The sequence below is a fragment of the Polypterus senegalus genome, chromosome 1 (genome assembly GCF_016835505.1).
Source record: "Polypterus senegalus isolate Bchr_013 chromosome 1, ASM1683550v1, whole genome shotgun sequence".
Taxonomy (NCBI): domain Eukaryota; kingdom Metazoa; phylum Chordata; class Cladistia; order Polypteriformes; family Polypteridae; genus Polypterus; species Polypterus senegalus.
This window is the reverse complement of record NC_053154.1, coordinates 41,422,574-41,441,142: the sequence shown is the minus strand read 5'-3', so window position 1 is coordinate 41,441,142 and position 18,569 is coordinate 41,422,574. Positions and strand designations below refer to the sequence as shown.

At 40.6% G+C, this 18,569-nt stretch overlaps 1 protein-coding gene across 4 annotated transcripts in view; it reads left to right on the top strand.

Moving 5' to 3' along the window:
- The window catches only part of chl1b (cell adhesion molecule L1-like b), a 150,906-nt gene that overhangs the window by 66,798 nt on the left and 65,539 nt on the right, over positions 1-18,569 (top strand). For all 4 annotated transcript variants that reach the window (XM_039747883.1, XM_039747860.1, XM_039747876.1 and 1 more), the window contains 3 exons: positions 2,195-2,365; positions 4,399-4,510; positions 17,509-17,693. In XM_039747883.1, coding sequence (XP_039603817.1) covers positions 2,195-2,365; positions 4,399-4,510; positions 17,509-17,693 — 468 coding nt within the window. The remainder of the gene's footprint in view (positions 1-2,194; positions 2,366-4,398; positions 4,511-17,508; positions 17,694-18,569) is intronic.

Below are 18,569 nucleotides of genomic sequence, written 5' to 3'. Positions count from 1 at the left end.
CTTATGGGTAGTTCTGACATGCACAGAGCTGCGCTCTGTGATTAGGCTAGTTGATGCCAAGGTCAAATGAACATGGGCACTCCACTGCAGGATTGTTGAACAAGGAGAGGGAGTGAAACCTGCTGAAATTCACCAAAGGATGTTGGCTTGGAATGGAAGTGAAACAGCGCAAGCCAAAGAAAAGTGCAAGACTGGGTAGGAAGTTTTAAAGTGGGAAGAGCAAGTGAAACTGGCAGAGACCATCAGCATCATGCACACAAGCCCACGTGGCGATTGCCTTCATCACAGAAGACTGACAGATGACGTTGTCTGCTCTTGCTGCACTTTTGGATATCAGCTATGGATCTGCACATGCCATACTGCATGACAACTTGGAGTAGCATAAAGTTTGCGACAGATGGGTACTCAAACAGCTTACTTGACCTGCACAAGTCAACATTCTTCAGTGAATTTCAGCAGGTCACACTGGTATATAATCGTCCAGGTCATAATGGCTTTATTCTTTAAAATCTTATTTTGCTTTTAACTTTCAATAACAGTCTAAATAAAGAGGTAATTGGTAGTGTTTCTACCTTACATCTCCAAGGGGCAATTCTCAGCCCCATTACTCTTCAGATTTTGTAGGTTCGTCCCATGTGCAAGTGAGTTTTCTACAATCATTTAGGTTTCCTCTCACAACTATAAGGTTGTCTTTGCTTGAATAATCCGATCTCCTGGTGATGGATGTCTCCTTTGATCTGTTCTCCCATATTGAGTTTCTTCCAGCCTTCCACCCTAATTACTGCTGGAACTGTCTGAGGCTTTCAAATGGATTCAAAACCTAATAATAAAAGTTAACACTGGTAGACATTACTGGGAAGCCATATTGTAGGTGCTGTGGCCCACCAGTCTGGCACTGCCAGCTTAACCCGACAAAGACAAGCGCGGGACACAAGTTCAAGGCATACACGGTTTTTGTTTTCTTCTTCCTCGTTTCCCACAAGTAGAACACAGTACAAAGCACAGCACACAAACAATACTCTTCCTCTTTGTTTTCTCTTTTCTCCTTTCTCCTCTACTCCTCGGTTCAAGCTTCGTGTTCCTCCTCCCAACTCTGTCTCCTCAAGTAGAGGCTGCTGGCTCCAGGTGCTCGATTACTCTCTTCTGGCAGCACTTCTGGGTGTGGCGGAAGAACTGCCTATGAGGGCTCAGCAGCTCCTGCTGCACCACCCACTGGCAGCACCTGCGGATCCCAACAGGGCTGCACCACACTCCAACTCCCATGAAGCCCTGTGGTAGTCCAAGGCACCGCTGCAACCCAGGGGGTTGCCATCTAGTGTCCCGGGGAGGTAACACTCTGGCCACGCCAGCATGGAGGTGCCCCGGCAGTACGCTACAGTGCCTAGGAACTTCAAGTGTGTGGAAATAAGTATATCAACATATTTTTAATCAGAGAGGTTATGAAATGATTACTTGATTAATTCATGTGTCGTTTCATGTTTTAAGTGATATCCATCCATCCATCCACTATCAAACCTGTTTAAACCAGTTAATGGTCACAAGGGACAGAGCTTATTTTGGCAGCACTGGGTACAAGGCAGGGAAAGACACAAGACAGTTGAAATTTTAGGAGGCATAATTAAAGAAATGAACTCTTCCATGCTTGTTTAAGGTCTGATCTGCTCAGTCCTGGGTTCAGCTCCCTGCCCATGCAGGTGGCTCTGTGCCTTTTGTCTGCATGGTTTTTTTTCCATCTCCAGTATTTTATTTCTAGATCCCAAACAAATGCAGATTTGTTATGTGGCTACTTTACCCCTAGTCTGTTGAAGTAGTGTTCTGTCAGGGCTACATGTGGACTGACCCTTATTGCTACAGAGATGTTCTTCAGTGCCCTGTGCCCTGTATGTCTGTGATTAGAAGGACGTGACTTTGAAACTTTCCACCTACATTACAACAGGTGAACATAAGTGGATTCTTATTGGTGTCATTTTGTTGCCTTATAGATGATCTGTACACAGTATTTGATGTCCTTGAAGACTCCAGGGGTCTGAGGAGATTGGGAATTTTAGTAAAATGAAGCCTTTTTTATTTGGCTATTACTAAATAATCAATAATTGTGAAAAGATATTTAATGAAACTCTTCAGTGCTGGGAGGATGAAATAAATCAATGAAAGTTTAATATTCAGCTGTCTGTAAACATTTTCATTTGATCAGGTCTGCAGCACATCGAGCAGAGCAGCAGAGTGTCTGTTGGACTTAATGGAGATTTGTACTTCTCAAATGTCGTCGGCCAGGACAGCAGAAGGGACTACTGCTGCTATGCAGCTTTTCCAAGAATTCGGACCATTGTGCAGAAGACACCCATGACACTAATTGTGAAAAGAAGTAAGTACTGTATTTAAAATGGTTACCCTGAATGATGACAATCGTAATTATTGAGGATTTCTCTAAAAATCTGATTGTAAAATTTAAAAAGAAATCCCTTTAAGCTAAACACTGCAGCTAAAGACACTGTGGGTGATACGTGATTTCCACCTTCAGAATGCTTTCAGGTTGTATCCATTAGGTGGTATTGGTGTTTCAATGAAAACTCCACCTATGTTATTAATCGAAAATGAAAAACATTTAAATTTTTAAAATGTAAAATAAACAAATGTATTTTTCTTTCCACAAACCTACCCTCAATATTTATTGTGAAAACTGCGGCTTAAAGGGTTTAGGCTTTGGTTGCACCTTGGACTGGTGCCCTACTGCCCTCAACTTGTACGCCACTTGAGGGGGTGCGTTTTTTTAAACAGTTGCTTAATACTGCTTCACTCAACAAAGCAAATTTTGCACAGTTTGCATATCTTCGCCTGTTTACAGATTACAGATCTGCATTTAACACTGTTATACCATCATGGCCAACCACCAAACTGTTCAATTTGTTCAATTTAAGACACAGCACTACCCATTGCAACTGAATTTTGGACTTTCTAATTAAAAGACCTCATTGTATGTGTATTGGCAGTGTAACATCCTCCATGCTGACCCTCAATACAGCCACTCCACTGGGTAGTGTGCTGAGTCCCCCTTCTGTATTCCATGTACTCTTCTGGCTGTGTTGCCAGACTAAGCTCCAACTCCATCTTTCAATTTTCTGGTGACACCATCACCATAGGTCTGATCACCAACAATGACGAGACAGCTTGCAAAGAAGAGGTCTACCTGCAGGCTCAGTGGATTCAGGACAATCTCCCAAATTCACAAAACCAAAGAGCTGGCCATAGATGTCAGAATGCAGACATACATCAGAGAAGATGCTGTTGAGAGACTCAGCAGCTTTAAAATTTATGGAGTGACAATCACCAATAAGCTAAAATAAGCACAACACATTATAGCTTTGGTTCACCAGTACCTCGACTTCCTTAGATGTCTGAAAACAGCTTGTGTTTCTCCATCTGTTCTCATAAACTTCTACAAGTTCACAGTGGAGTCCATCTTAACTGGCAGCATAATACCCTGGTCAGCTCAGGTGAAGATGGCACAGAATATTACTGACACTCATCTGTTTTCTCTTGAGGACATATCAACACTTGCTGCCCAAACTGACCTCAACCATCCTGCTTGGCTGCTTTTCTCACTCCCCCCTTCTGACCAGTGTACCCAAGCACCTGGGGGTTCACATGAACAACAAGCTGGACTGGTCTGACACACAGTGGCGCTGTACAAGGAGGACCAGAGCAGACTGGGCTTCCTAAGGAGACTCTCTTTTGATGTGAGCAGCAAGCTGCTGGAAATGCTGTACCAGTCCATATTAGCCAGTGTGGAGTTCTATGCTGCCGTCTCTTATAGAAGCATTTTGAGTTCAAAAGAAGCACAATGGCTGAACAAACTTATCAAATTTACCTGCTCCATCACAGGGGAAACTTTGGACACACTGGAAGCTTTTGTGGGAAAAGAGGAGGATGACAAAATCAAATGCCATCATTAATAATACCCTCCATCCCTGCCAGGGGGCACGCACTTGGAGTACTTTTAGCCTCAGGCTCATTCCACCATGGTGTGCTAAGAAGTGCTTCTTGGGGTCCAATCTGCCTGCTACTTTCAGGCAATTTAATGCTTTCTCCAGACATACTCTAAATTCACAATATACGTGTGTTTATTTTTATTGATTGATTGACTGATCGGCTGTATTATTTGTCCTGTGAGTCTATATTCTTGCTTTTTTATATTTCTGCTGTATGCATCTAAATTTCCCATTGGGATTAATTATGTTTATCTAATCAAATCTAATTTAATCTTCAGATCTCATCTTAGTGATATTTTGTTTTGACTGTGGACTGACTAGCTATGTTGGCCTGAATAACCCCTATTAATGTTGGATTTATTTTTGCAAAACTACTGTGTTCTTCCACTGCTGTATCTTCACTTTGCAGCAAACACGGATGCGAGTGTACGGCCCAGCCTGATGACCCCTACTGGTGTTCATTCTAATATAAGTGCCATGAAAGGAGAAACAGTCAAGTTTGAGTGCATCGCTGAAGGACTGTAAGTATCTGATGTTACTGAGCTGCATGCCGCTGCTGAAGGCTTCACTCACTGGGACACTCACTGCTTTAAACTTCATTCAAAGAAAACATTTTAAAATTACAACAAAAAATCTGGTTATGGATTAGTTACAACTTTAAAAGAAAGCTGGGTTCAATCAGCCCTGTCTTTCTCTGATATAATTCAGTATTTAGTCCTTTATTTGTTGTTAGTTTTACTTCAAGACATTACTTTACATTACAGGCATTCATCCACTTTCAAAGTTAATGATTTACAGTTATTTAATTAACCTAAAGTTTATGTGTATACTGTGTATGCATAGTGTGTGTATGGGGTATTTAATTGATCATGTCTGTCTAACATCATGCAATGTTTTAATAAACAGGAACTTTCTGTAAATAGGTTATTTGGTAAGAAGCTGGACTTAAATTAGAGAAGTAATGTACATACTGTATCAGGAATTAATAAGAGGGTCAAAATGATTCAGTTTTGAAGACTGCATCAAGCTGGTGTGTGCAAGAACTCAACCCTCACCACAGCGCTTCTTTATGAAGGACACGTCTGTGCTTACACACAACCCATTTCATGTGTCTCTGTGCTGTCAGAGGAAACCAGAGGGAGGACATAGACACAACCATGGAAAGGTCATTCACCTTCCACACAAAATCAACCTGAGTCTAGATCTGAACCAAAATTAAAGTGCCAGGTTGAGATCAAGTATACAACCAGGGGAAAACTGTAAACAAGAAGATGGCTGGTCTAATCCCTCATAGTTACTTAATCTTTCTGCATTGGCATGTAATGTGATTTTGTGAGATGATCTGGGTAAAGGCATTGGTGAAAAATAACATACTAGCCATGCTACCTGTCAGAGACAGGTAATAGAATCACTGCTCTCTCTTCGCTCACATCTACCTTCAGCACCTTTCCTCTTTAATTATGTGTGTCTGAACGACTCTTCATTGGTACTAGCTCTCTTGAATGTGTTTCTGTTCTGCCTGCTTCGCATACTTCTTCACATGTTTTTAAGGCACCTTTCTCACCTCCTGTCCACCTTTATGCTTCCTTTCTTTGAAGGCTGTTCTCTCACCTCACCATGCCTCCTATGCCATTTCTCCTCCTCATGTGTCTAACACTCGCATGACCTCTTTTGACCACACTGCCAAAGCCAAAATGATCAATCGCACTAAAGACAAACTGACCAATCAGATTGCTTTGAGGAACTTGACACACACAGTCTTTACTGTTTTATTATGTGATAGATTAATCCATTTTCTAAGACTACTTAACAATTATAGGGGGAAATGGAACCAAAGATTATTCTAGCAGCATCAAGAAACAGTGGAATAATCAACTTCCTTATGAGGTGCCAAATAATATAATATAATATAATATAATATAATATAGAATGGAACCTCGGGTCACAAATGTTCCGGACCATGTACAAATCGGGTTACGACCAAAGAAGTTCGCCAAACTTTTGCATCTGTTCATGACCACACACTCGGGTGATGAACAAGCCAGTTTCCCTTCCGGTTCGTACGCGCCAATGATTTCCGCACGTGTTCAGTCTCTCCCTGTGTATTCCCTGTGCAGCGAGCGAGTGAGCGAGAGAGAGAGAGGGGAGAGAGAGAGAGAGAGAGCAAGCAAGCGAACGAGAGAGAGAAAGAGAGGGTGTGAGAGAGAGAGAGAGTGCGAGAAGTCAGTTAAAGAATGCACCAGGCTTCTTTTTAAAGAGACTGTAGGGTTAGTTTTCTCTGTTCAAGGTTTTCTCAGTGTTATTCAATGTTTTTACATTTAGTTTACTATCACACTGTGCATTCTATGGTATAATTAACTATTTTTGTGCTTAAAAATCTTTAAAAAAATATATTTACATACAGCTCGTACGGTCTGGAACAGATTAATTGTACAACAACAACATTTATTTATATAGCACATTTTCATACAAACAGTAGCTCAAAGTGCTTTACATATTAAAGAATAGAAAAATGAAAGACACAATTATAAAACAAAATAAATCAACATTAATTAACATCGAATAAGAGTAAGGTTCAATGGCCAGGGGGGACAGAAAAAACAAAAAAAACTCCAGACGGCTGGAGAAAAAATAAAATCTGTAGGGATTCCAGATCAAGAGACCGCCCAGTCCCCTCTGGGCATTCCACCTAACATAAATGAAACAGTCCTGTTTGGATTTAGGATTCTCACGGAAGGGCTTGATGATGATGATGGTCACGTAGACTTCTGCCTTTTAATCCGTCCATCATTGTTTGAGCATCATGATGCTTTGAGTAGGTGGTGGTAGCGCAGGCCACCACCACAAAGAAACCGGAAAAAGAAACAGAAATGAGAGTAGGGGTCAGTACCGATTTTAGAGCCACCATGGATAGTTATTTTGAGGAAATTGAACATATAGAGTATGTTAAAGTAATGTATTTTCAGCAGTGTTTTAAAGTGCTCTACTGTATTATCCTGGCGAATTCCTATTGGCAGGCTATTCCAGATTTTAGGTGCATAGCAGCAGAAGGCCGCCTCACCACTTCTTTTAAGTTTAGCTTTTGGAATTCTAAGGAGACACTCATTTGAGGATCTAAGGTTACAATTTGGAATATAACGTGTCAGACATTCCGATATATAAGATGGGGCGCGATTATTTAAGGCTTTATAAACCATAAGCAGAATTTTAAAGTCAATTCTGAATGACACAGGTAACCAGTGTAGTGACATCAAAACTGGAGAAATGTGTTCGGATTTTCTTTTCCTAGTTAGGATTCTAGCAGCTGCATACTGCACTCGTTGCAAATGATTTATATCTTTTTTGGGTAGTCCTGAGAGGAGTGCGTTACAGTAATCTAGTCTACAGAAAACAAAAGCGTGAATTAATTTCTCAGCATCTTTCAGTGATATAAGCGGTCTAACTTTACTTATGTTTCTTAAGTGAAAAAATGCTGTCCTAATGATCTGATTAATATGTGATTTAAAATTCAGATTACAGTCAACAATCACCCCTAAGCTTTTTACCTCCGTCTTGACTTTTAATCCTAATGTATCCAGTTTATTTCTAATAGGCTCATTGTATCCATTATTGCTGATCACTAAGATTTCAGTTTTCTCTTTATTTAACTTCAGAAAATTACTATTCATCCATTCTGAGATACAAGTCAGACATTCTGTTAGTGAATCAATAGAATTTACATTCTATATTCTTTATTTCTTTACATTTACATACAATCCTATGGGGGAAATTACTTCAGTTCACGACGGGTTGCTACCACAGTTTTGGAACGAATTACAGTCGTGACCCCAATTTCCACAGTAATATAATATAATCTAATATAATAAAATATACAAAGGTCTGCGTGTCCAGTCCCTAAGAACAATCTGATTGGTCAGTTGGTTTTATTTGTGATTGGTTAGTCTCGCTTTTGAATGTGATGGAAAGAGGAAGTGAGTGTGCAACACACGAGGAACAGTAAAGGTGTAGGAGGAATGCTGACAGCTTCCTTCAAAGATGAAAAGTATAAAAGCACACAGGATGTGAGAAAAGGCACCTCAAAATGACAAAATCTGAGAGGCAGGCTTTATGGAACATTCACGAGAGAGGGAGAGCCAGTCAGAAGAGAAAAGGACTTGAAGGTACGCATAGGGTAAGAGATACCAAATATTTTTTAGTTTATTCTATTACCTGTCTTTGACTTTGTAACATAGCTAGTGTAATCTATCCTGTACCTGGTGCTTCCTCACTCCAAAGCTGAATATGGAGTTTATTAGTGATTTCAAATTGGCTCTATGAATGTGTGAGTGAGTGAGCCCTGCAATAGACTGGTGTCCTGACTAGCATTGTGTTCTACTTTGTGCACATTGCTATCAGATTAGGCCGTATTGACTTTATATTGGAATAAAATATAATACTAGGGGGCCAAACACCCTGGCTCCTTTGGCACCCAACCCCCTGTTGCAGCCTGGTAGGCTGCCCCACTTGCAGCCCAAATCAAGAAATTCTATAAATATGTAAAAGACAAATTAATTATTATTTAACAGTGTAAAAATCGTGAAATGAGAATAAAATATTTACTCTCTTACCGATTGGAGTATTCCCGTTAAACTGAGGTCCATTAAGCTCGATGAGTATTTATACAAGACTGAATAAACAAACCATTAATTTTAACTGACATTCTTATACATAAAATAATTAAAAAAAATAAATAACAGGAAAAATCACGTGAAAACTAAAGTGGTATGCAATGGGCCATCGTAACACAGCTAACTAAATCACCTAAATGAAAATGACTTTCTTGATATTTTAGTTTATAATTTAAAACAGAATAATCTAAAAATGGGCGGCACGGTGGCACAGTGGTAGCGCTGCTGCCTCACAGTTAGGAGACCCGGGTTCGCTTCCCGGGTCCTCCCTGCGTGGAGTTTGCATGTTCTCCCGTGTCTCGTGGGTTTCCTCCGGGCGCTCCGGTTTCCTCCCACAATCCAAAGACATGCAGGTTAGGTGGATTGGCGATTCTAAATTGGCCCTAGTATGTGCTTGGTGTGTGGGTGTGTTTGTGTGTGTCCTGCGGTGGGTTGGCACCCTGCTCAGGATTGGTTCCTGCCTTGTGCCCTGTGTTGGCTGGGATTGGCTCCGGCAGACCCCCGTGACCCTGTATTTGGATTCAGCGGGTTAGGGGATGGATGGATAATCTAAAAATCTAACAACATCACATTAAAATTCAATTAATTCTGAAAAGAATGATACCAAACATATATATGTAGCTTTTAAAATAAGCCCAATTTAAAGCGTGACAAAAATGTGACATAAAATTTTTACAGAAAATCAATGCACTTTTAGGTTTAGGATTTTATATATACAGAGTAGATAATATAATCCACAACCCTGAAGTGGATTAAGTGAGTTTCTGAATATTATTTTACACAGTAGCAAAATCATAAGCACTGTTGTGCTGTTTCATCAATGAAACGTCCTGGTTTTGAATCCAATATCAAGGCCTTGTCCATGTGAAGTTGTACATGTCTATATCATTTTTCCTCCCATAGTCCCAATAGTCGGTTATGTTAATCAATGATTTTAAATTGGACCTTTTGGTGAGTGGGTTTTCCTGTGAGTTCTCTAGTTTTTCTCCCATATGACCAAAGAAGTGCTGGTCAGATTAAATGGTTATTCAAAACTGGTTCCACGTGTTCATATTGCTGTTAAACTGCTCCTATGTGTTTATATTGTATTGCACCCTGTCCAGGGTTGATTTAAGAATGTTAATATAATATAATATAATATAATATAATATAATATAATATAATATAATATAATATAATATAACTTGGGGGCTCCACCCCGTGCTAGCTTTGCTCACCCTACCCTGGGTTTGATTTACCGGATATACAATTTAAAGTGATTGTTATTTTCATATAAATTGTTACATATGCATTATGTTCACTTTTACTTTAAAACTTTAGTAAAAATAATATTTGGAATTAACCTTTCTTCAAGATCGCATTGAATTTTGATTCCGTGTTTGGACATACATCGTGACAATGCAGCGTATAACTACCTGTGAATGAATATCGTTTCTTTCTCTCTAATAAATAAAATGACTTTTTTGAATGTTTGTACATGCTCTTTCTTCTTAACTTAGTCGTTGATGTGTCATCTAGAACATATAAAATTATTGTCCTGATAAAATTGATAAGAGCACAGGAAGTGTGTCTGCCAAAAACATTCACACGTCTAAGAGCTGATAGCACAGGTACTCTGTCTGACAAAAACATTCACACGACTGAGGTTAGATAGTTGTAAGCAGGGCATGACTTGAAAGAATCTCATGTTAAAAGTCTCCGTCTCACAGGACTTCATACTGCGCCATTTTTGGAATATTTTAATTCTCGCTGGCAACACGAATTTGACGATCTACAAGTCTCCAACTTGAAGTTTAAATCCAAATAATATATTCAATCTCTTTTTGCTGTTCCGTTATTTCACTGAGTAGTAATTTCCGTTTGTCTGCGCTAATGCAATCTTTTTACTATCTTGTTTTTTAGCCTTTCGTATTTTTTAACTTTCATTATCTCTAGCCTTCTGTACACATGTACCGCCCCAACATTTTTGAATTCTTTATGACGTACTACTTTGTCATCTACTCTTTCTCCGTTATTTCCAGCCCCATCTCTTTATTGTGAGACATATAAGTGTCTCTCCAAGAAAATCACATCTTGTCTCCTTCCAAGATTTTTTTTATAATATAATATAATATAATATAATATAATATAATATAATATAATATAATATAATAAGTAGGCATGGCAGTGCAGTGGTAGCACTGCTGCCTCACTTTAAGCAGACTGGGGTCCAAGTCTCTGGTCCTCCCTGTGTGGAGTCTGCATTTTCTCCCCATGTCTGTGTGGGTATCTTCTGAGTGCTCTGGGTGTAAATTGGAGTGGATGAAGTGTCAATTTCATCATACATGGATCAATGCATTCATTACAGAAGAATACAAGTACAGCATACAGTTCCAGCTAAAGCAGTTAAACAGCATGCAGGAATTGGTTTTTTTTTTAAATTGAGATCTGATTGTGTAAAATGATGGAGCTTTGCAAATAGACCTAGAAGGAGAGCTCCAGACATCAGAATCCAGGGCTCTATTAATGCATAAAAGTTGCAGAACAAGCCTATGGAATGGCACAAAGGTCAGCATCAAAGGATCTCCGTTTTCTGTCTGGTTGGTAGGTTTTAAGACAAAATAACAGATTTACAACTTGTTTTTGACTTCTCTTTGCCTATCAGCCTTTCTATGCTTCTTTTAATGACGGGCTTGTCTACATGAGAACCAATATTAGTGTAAATTGTTCAACTTTTCTAGAAAATCAAGTAAATGTCACAGCTTTTATTGCTGAAGTGCACCTAATTCAAAGCCCTTTATTTCAGCATGCTAAATGGAATGCTACATTCAACACATTCTTGATATTATCTATCTAACTGTCATCCATCCCTGTTTTCCTTTGCCTGGTCTGACAGTCTGCAGTGTTTCAGGACTCTTATCTCCACTGAGGCATCCTGGTCTCATTTCCATCGACTGCCCTATCCTGACTTATTAAGAGCTCACACAGAGGAGACTTGCTGAAAAATGTCTGTGTGTGCGGCCATTAGCTGTGCAATCAGATTAGTAAACTGGCTTATCTGTCACAGTCACTCACACACATAAAGGCCCAGTAGGGAGGGTGTTAAAAGGCCCAAATATTACAAGCCACACAGAGAAAGTCACACTATAAATAATAATAAGAAAACACCCACGGCGTGTTTGGTCAAACTCCTACGCCCAAAGTAGCCTGAACTGGAATCAGAGTGCAGCAGGATAATCTCTGACAGCAGTTACAGTTTGAAGACATAACAAGAAAAAGCATGAAAAAAGTACTGAGAAGTTATCGTCAGTGGTGAGCTTTGTCATGTGGACATTAAACTTTTAATAATCAATCCACTTGTCCTTAACATGGTGCTTTGAGTGTAACCTCTGTCTCAGGTCGTCCTCTGTGTTGTGGTTTATGACAGAGGCCTCAAAAAATGTGTTTGACCAACAGGTCTGTAATTCTTTATTTCACTGTAATATAAAATTCTTACAGGGTCTCATCACCTACATGCCCTGCAATACAAACGATATATACGCTGTGAAATGACTGAAGCAACACAGGAAGGTTTGGGGGAAGCCGCCTATATACTTGAAATAGGGTGTCAAATATAACAGTTTAGTTCAAAATGAAAAGGTCTTGACAGACTTCAATCCAGATACACGGCGTTTTTTTGAAGTCGGGCAGGGGAAATTACGTCATTGTGGCAGCAACGGAAGTGATGTCATCGAATCCAGGCAGAATTTCCCATGGTTTGTCTGCAGATGAAAAAGAGGAAGGCACTCTGCCACCCCCTGGTCTGGCATGGAATTATCCCTTTTTTGACCCCTTCAGTTACCTCCCATGCCAATATTTAAATATTAAAACAATAATGATTAACAATAGCAACACTATAAGAAGGCCAAAAGAAAAAGCCTCACCTCACAGCGGCCATTAGAGAGCTGAGAGTGTGCCCAGAGGCATGTGCCCCTTTTCCCTTTAGGACTACACTATTTACATAGCAGGGTTTTGATGATGTTAGCTACCTGCCAGCTCTGCACAGGCCCTGTCTCCGATTAAAATACTCTGGGGGTTTTAGCTCTCACAATCTAATGAAAATAACAATAAATAAATAATACTAGATGTCTGTAATTGGAAAGCTACTTAACGTGCGTTACACTTGTCTCTCCCTGGAGTGAATTGCAATGCCCAGAGCAGTTGGGGTAGAACCAGAAGATGAGAGGATACACTGCCTGTTCTGTTAAACCGAGAGACCTTTGCTCTGGAATGAAGTGACCGTCATGTCTTTTATCCTGTTGTTCTGCTATGCTGTCGATGGGATGAATGAGTAGTGCAAGTGCAAATGCATCCCAGGAGTTAAGGACATGTCGTACCGGGACATTCTCTGAGACTTAAACCTGGATGGTCTCAAGCACAGGAGACTGCATGGAGAGCTATTGCAGGTCTTTAAAATCTCCACTAGCGTTGATTAATTTTTTTTTTGTTTGACAAAAGGGTGAATCAAGTATGTGAGTAAAACAGTGGAAATTAAGGGGAAGTGCATTTAAGACTGAAGTCAGGAGTTGTGGGACTCTAGACGAACTACCAAGACATGAAGTTGTAGTAGAACCTTTAAGAAGAATCTGGATGAGATATTGGGACAGCTTAAGCTATTAGCTAAACAAACGAGCCAAATGGACTGAATGGCCTCCTCTCACAAGTCAAATTTCTTGTGTTCTTACTGTATGTATAAAGACAGATTCATGTCTTCTGTGGCATTTTGGAGAGAATGAGAAGTGTGAGACCACAGAGGTAGATAGACGAGCATAGAACTTAATGGCCAAAAGAAAGCAGCATGTGCTCTCGAATGAAAAGTGAGGCCATGTTGTCCCTGTAAAGGTGAGGTCCGGGGTGGTTAGCTGTTTCCCTCAGTCTGTCAGCCGGTGGCACAAAGTGGAAGGAGTGGTAACATGTGAAGCTTTTAAGTGAGTCAACCCTGGGACCAAACCCTTTAAAGCTCTGCAGTGTTCAAGAGTACAGTGGTCTCCGAAGCTACTAATTAGCCCCCTAAAGCCGGGGTTATACTTCATGTGATGCAACGCATGCTGCAGCGGATGCTCCTGCTATGCAAGCGTTGCACTGTTTATACTTGAGTGCGTACTTTACATAAATCTGGAGGAATCCACCAGGTGGCAGTGCGAGATATTATCACAGTGAGAACAGGTTCGGCTTCGCTGTGTTGTGAATTGCCTGGAACACCCATTAAATTCCGATGATACCGTACCGCAATATCTCTGAAAAGGATGTTTAATGATTAAATCCATCAGTCCAGGGATTTGTCCATTTCAGCTAGCATTGGGCACGAGGCAGAAACAATCCCTACACGGGGCATCAGCTCATTGCAAGGTGAATACAAGCACACACATACACTGGAGTCATTTTAGTGGCACCACATCTGCATATCTTTGGAAGGAAACCAGAGCACATTGAGGAAAGCCAGCAGGGAAACATGTAAACTCCAGGCAGGGAATACCAGCGACGTGAATCCCTGCAAGACAGCAGCACTAACGCTCCATCACCATGTCACCCCCATGTGTGTAACTGTTAACAGTATTCGTTATTTAAACAAAATTAACAATTTATCTGTGAAATGTAACATATATACTTTACTGCATTTCATCATGAAAGTGATATCAAATATAAATCTAAAGATTCTAAATTTGCAGAGAGTTGGAATATCATACGTTTAATGGGTTCTGTGTGGTAATCTATTTTTGCTTGCCGCTGCTGTCATGTCCAAGAAGCTCGTAGTGATTGAAAACTGGGATGACATTTATGACGGCCTGCTTTAATAATAAAGTAAACTACGAGGTTAAAGTGGACATTTCAAGATTAAAGCAGAAATTTCCACTTTAGCCACAAGGTACACGTTTTCACCATGTCCTTAATTTTTTTTTCTCTGTGGCTCAAATATAGCACTGTGCATTATGTTGCTGTTGTGAAGTTGCAAAAAAAAAAATGGTACAAAAGATGGTATATGAGACTTTTAAAATGTCATTACGATCGGGAATATCGGGAATGCATTTGTATGTCGACATTTTGCTTTACCACATCGAACCATTCATCAAACATCGAAGCATGCAAACCAATCTCGGAGGATCCGCAAAGTGGCTTTCTGTCACATGTAGACAGTAAACGGAGACTCTGACGACATGTTCCAACTTTTAGCATACCGTGCCCCCGACTTTTTGCTGGTTCTGCAACTTGCACACGCGTTACATTAATTTCTGAGGACCTGCTCAGATGATGCATCAAATGAACGCTGGGAACGCTTGGCCGCCATGATGCGGTTGCGTACGCATTCTGAGCGTGAAGTATAAACGAGCCTTAACTTGGTGGCCTCATAGATTGTTATTCTGCTCTTGCGCGTAATTTTGGGTTTGACCATAAGTAACTCCAGGAGGAGGTTTAAAGCCACATGAGATCAGTATCCCCATGACTAAAGAGCTGAAAAAAACACTTCATGAGGCATGAAGGCAGCCCAGCATAGAGATGGGGTCGGGGACGAGAGATTGGAGAAGTTGAAGGTAATAATAATCATAATAATTATTTACATTTATATAGTGCCTTTCTCACTACTCAAAGTGCTTCAGTGAAAGGGGAGCCACTTCAACCACCTCTAATGTGTAGCATCCATCTGAATGATATGATGGCAGCTATTTTGCACCAGTACACTCACCACAAATTATCTATTAGGTGGTGAAATTGTGGACAAAGACTTCAGACAAGACAGCGGGTGTGGTTATATAGCAGCTTTATTTTGCAGTGTCACAGTGAGAAGAGTTTCAAAAAAGCAGACAATCAATATACATGACAGTGTCAGGGCTCTTCTGAACCCCGTCTGTTGGGTGGGGCAAAGTTTTTATACCCCTAGAATGTGTGATTTAATATCATTGTGAAATGCAACAGTCAACATGTTTATTATACACAATCCTTGAGCCCCTTCAACGCCCCTTGATTTCTTGGCCCCTTTTTATGGCGTTCAGATGTAAGCTAAGGGAAACGTGATAAGGCAGGCTCATGTGTGGAATGCTTAGACCTTAAGTCCTTTGGACAAATATTTTTCTGTTTTGCTCAGCAAAGCATGCTTTTACATAATGTATGGTTTTGTAAAGCTTACTTCTCAGACATGAATTAGTACAAGGGAACGAAGAGAACATTCATCTTCCACAAAATGATGAGAGAGAGCCAGTAAGAGACATGGGATAATTAGGCTGTGGTGGACAGCTTACACTTTAAGAGGATGCCCATGGATTTTTAATGACCCCAAAGAGTCAGGACCTCAATTTTGCATCTCATCCAAAGGACGGTGCCATATTTACAGCACATTGTGCCCATCACTGCACTGGGGCATTGGGATCCACATTCAGATCATAGGGTAAGCGCCCTCTGCTGGCCTCACCAATACCTCTTCCCGCAGCAACCCAAGCTTTTCCTAGGTGGTCTCCATTCCAAGTATTAGCCAGGCCTGGACATGCTTAGCCTCAGATGGATGACCTGTTCTGAAGAGCAGGTTTGATGCTGACTGTAAGCAGTGCAGGATTTACGTATAAGCTACACAAGCTATAGCTTATGGCCCCCGCCTTCTTGGGGGCCCCCAAAACAAATTATATTTGGCACTTACATAGAATATCTGGACTTATAAAGGGCTCCATGTCTCAAATAGCTTAGGGCCTTATCAAGTCTCAATCTGGCCCTGAATGTAAGTAGTCACGTACACAGTACTGTGCTTTGAGGTGGGCATGAAGGTGAGCTACCTCACTGATTAGATGAGGTAGTGAGACCTATGCAGGTAGTTCCAGAGTAATAGTAGGTGGAATTGTCATTATTTTCTGTCCTCCTGTGTGCTTCATTTATCTAATAATGTGTCATCTTTGATAAAGGTGTCTATTTCAGTGTGATATGATGGTCAATTCAATTTGGGGAGCATGCATCGGTACAGCGTGTTGCCGCACCCACTACACAATGAAACAACTTGGGATACCAGTTGGCAACCCCCCAGGCAGACATGTGGTCCAGTCCCACCCTCCGGAAATGACCCTCTATCTGCCACAGCCAGGTGTTATGTAGGCAACCCCTTGGCCTGGTCCAGCCACTCAGGTCCCCAACAATGAGGATCCTACGAGCGGAAACGCGTCATATGGCCATAGTGCCTTAATTAATGCTCCCTCACAATGCAGGTAACGTGCTTTGTTTTTTGGACTCCACGAGCAACCGCTCATTCAACACAAAGTCAAACCAATGGTACCCAAGGATTTTACGGAGAGACACAGTACCAAAGGAGTCCAGTGTTCATCTCATGTCACTGGATAGCGTCCATGTCTCGCAACCATATAGTAAGACAGGAAGCACCAGCACTCTAAAGACTTGGACCTTCGTCCTTTTGCATAGATATCTGGAGCGCCACACACCCCTTCCAGCGACTCATGACCCCCCATGCTCTCCCAATCCATCTACTGACTTCATAGGAAGAGTCACCAGAGACATGAATGTCACTGCCAAAGTAAGTAAACCTTTCCACAAGGTCGACACTCCCTCCTCAGACAGACACACTGCTGATGGCCGTGCCCAAGAGGTCATTAAAGGCCTGGATATGATGGTACCTACTCCTATTATAATATATTACCACTCACAGAAACAAATATGAGTACATGTGTATGGACATGTCTTGAGAGTAAAAGCATTTGTTGAAGGGAAAATTAAGGAAGTTAAGCAAGTAAGTAAGCTAAGTAAGGTAACGCTTTGCCTTATATAATATGTTATATTTTAATGTAATGTTCTAATATATCTTTTATTGAGAAAAATGATTAAGACTTTTTTTCACTTCCTAGCCCAACTCCAGAGATTGAATGGACTAAAGTAAATGGGGACCTACCACAAGGGAGAACAAAGAAGGAGAACTTTGGAAAACTTCTTATAATATCTAAAGTTACAGAAAAGGACGACGGAAAATATAAATGCACCGCTGCCAATGATTTAGGAAATGTAGAACATTATTTCTATCTTACAGTTGAAGGTAAATGCTTTACAATTTTAAATATTTGGCACTAATTTAAATCTTAATTGAAGTCATTTTTTTATTTGAGCTAAAACTGTTTGCTGCCAAGGAACCAGTGGCATGGGATCTGTTGCTGTTGCTGTTGCACAAAGCCAATAGCAGATGCCAGGACTTAATATTAAGTTTCTTATAATTGTCCCTGGCACCAGAGTGCGTAGGGCCCAAGATCAGTGACTTTCTTTGTAGTCATGTTGACAGAACCAAAGTTTTAGACACGGGTTAAATTTGGGTGCTGTGCTGCTAGCTGATCATCATTTGTGGTGTGCTTGGCAGACCAATAAAAGATAAAGTGGTAGTGAGGGCATTCTGAGAATGGCTATTATACGTCTGAGCGAAATATGAAATCCAAGTGGAATTTGTTCAAGACCTCAGTAGTTGTGAGTAACTGTTAGTGTCGGGGCGTAAAATATGCCGAAGATTCTCACCTTGAAAGAAGGCTCTAGGAGTCGAAGGACAGGCAAACAGAGTAATTAATTTTATTGCAATAAACAATCGTGCTGCCTCAACCCAATTAGGCCAAACTGAGCTGAGCCACAATTTATATAATCATTTCTTATCATCTTGACCTCACTTGTAACAATGCCTTTGCTGTCTATTCTGACTCCTTACTCCAGCTGGCTTCTTGCAGGCCCTTTCTTGACCACCAATATTGTTGTCAGCTTATCACTTGTCTTCTTTCTTGGCTTCCCTTATTTCCTAACTGGCCTTCAAACAACAGGTGTTCCCCCTTCTCTGACCTCAGGCAGTTTCTGTGCGTCATTCTTCTCCCTTCTCTGTCTTTCTGAATTACTAAATATTGGTAGTTTCTCTCTGAGCTTAACTAAACAAGAAATA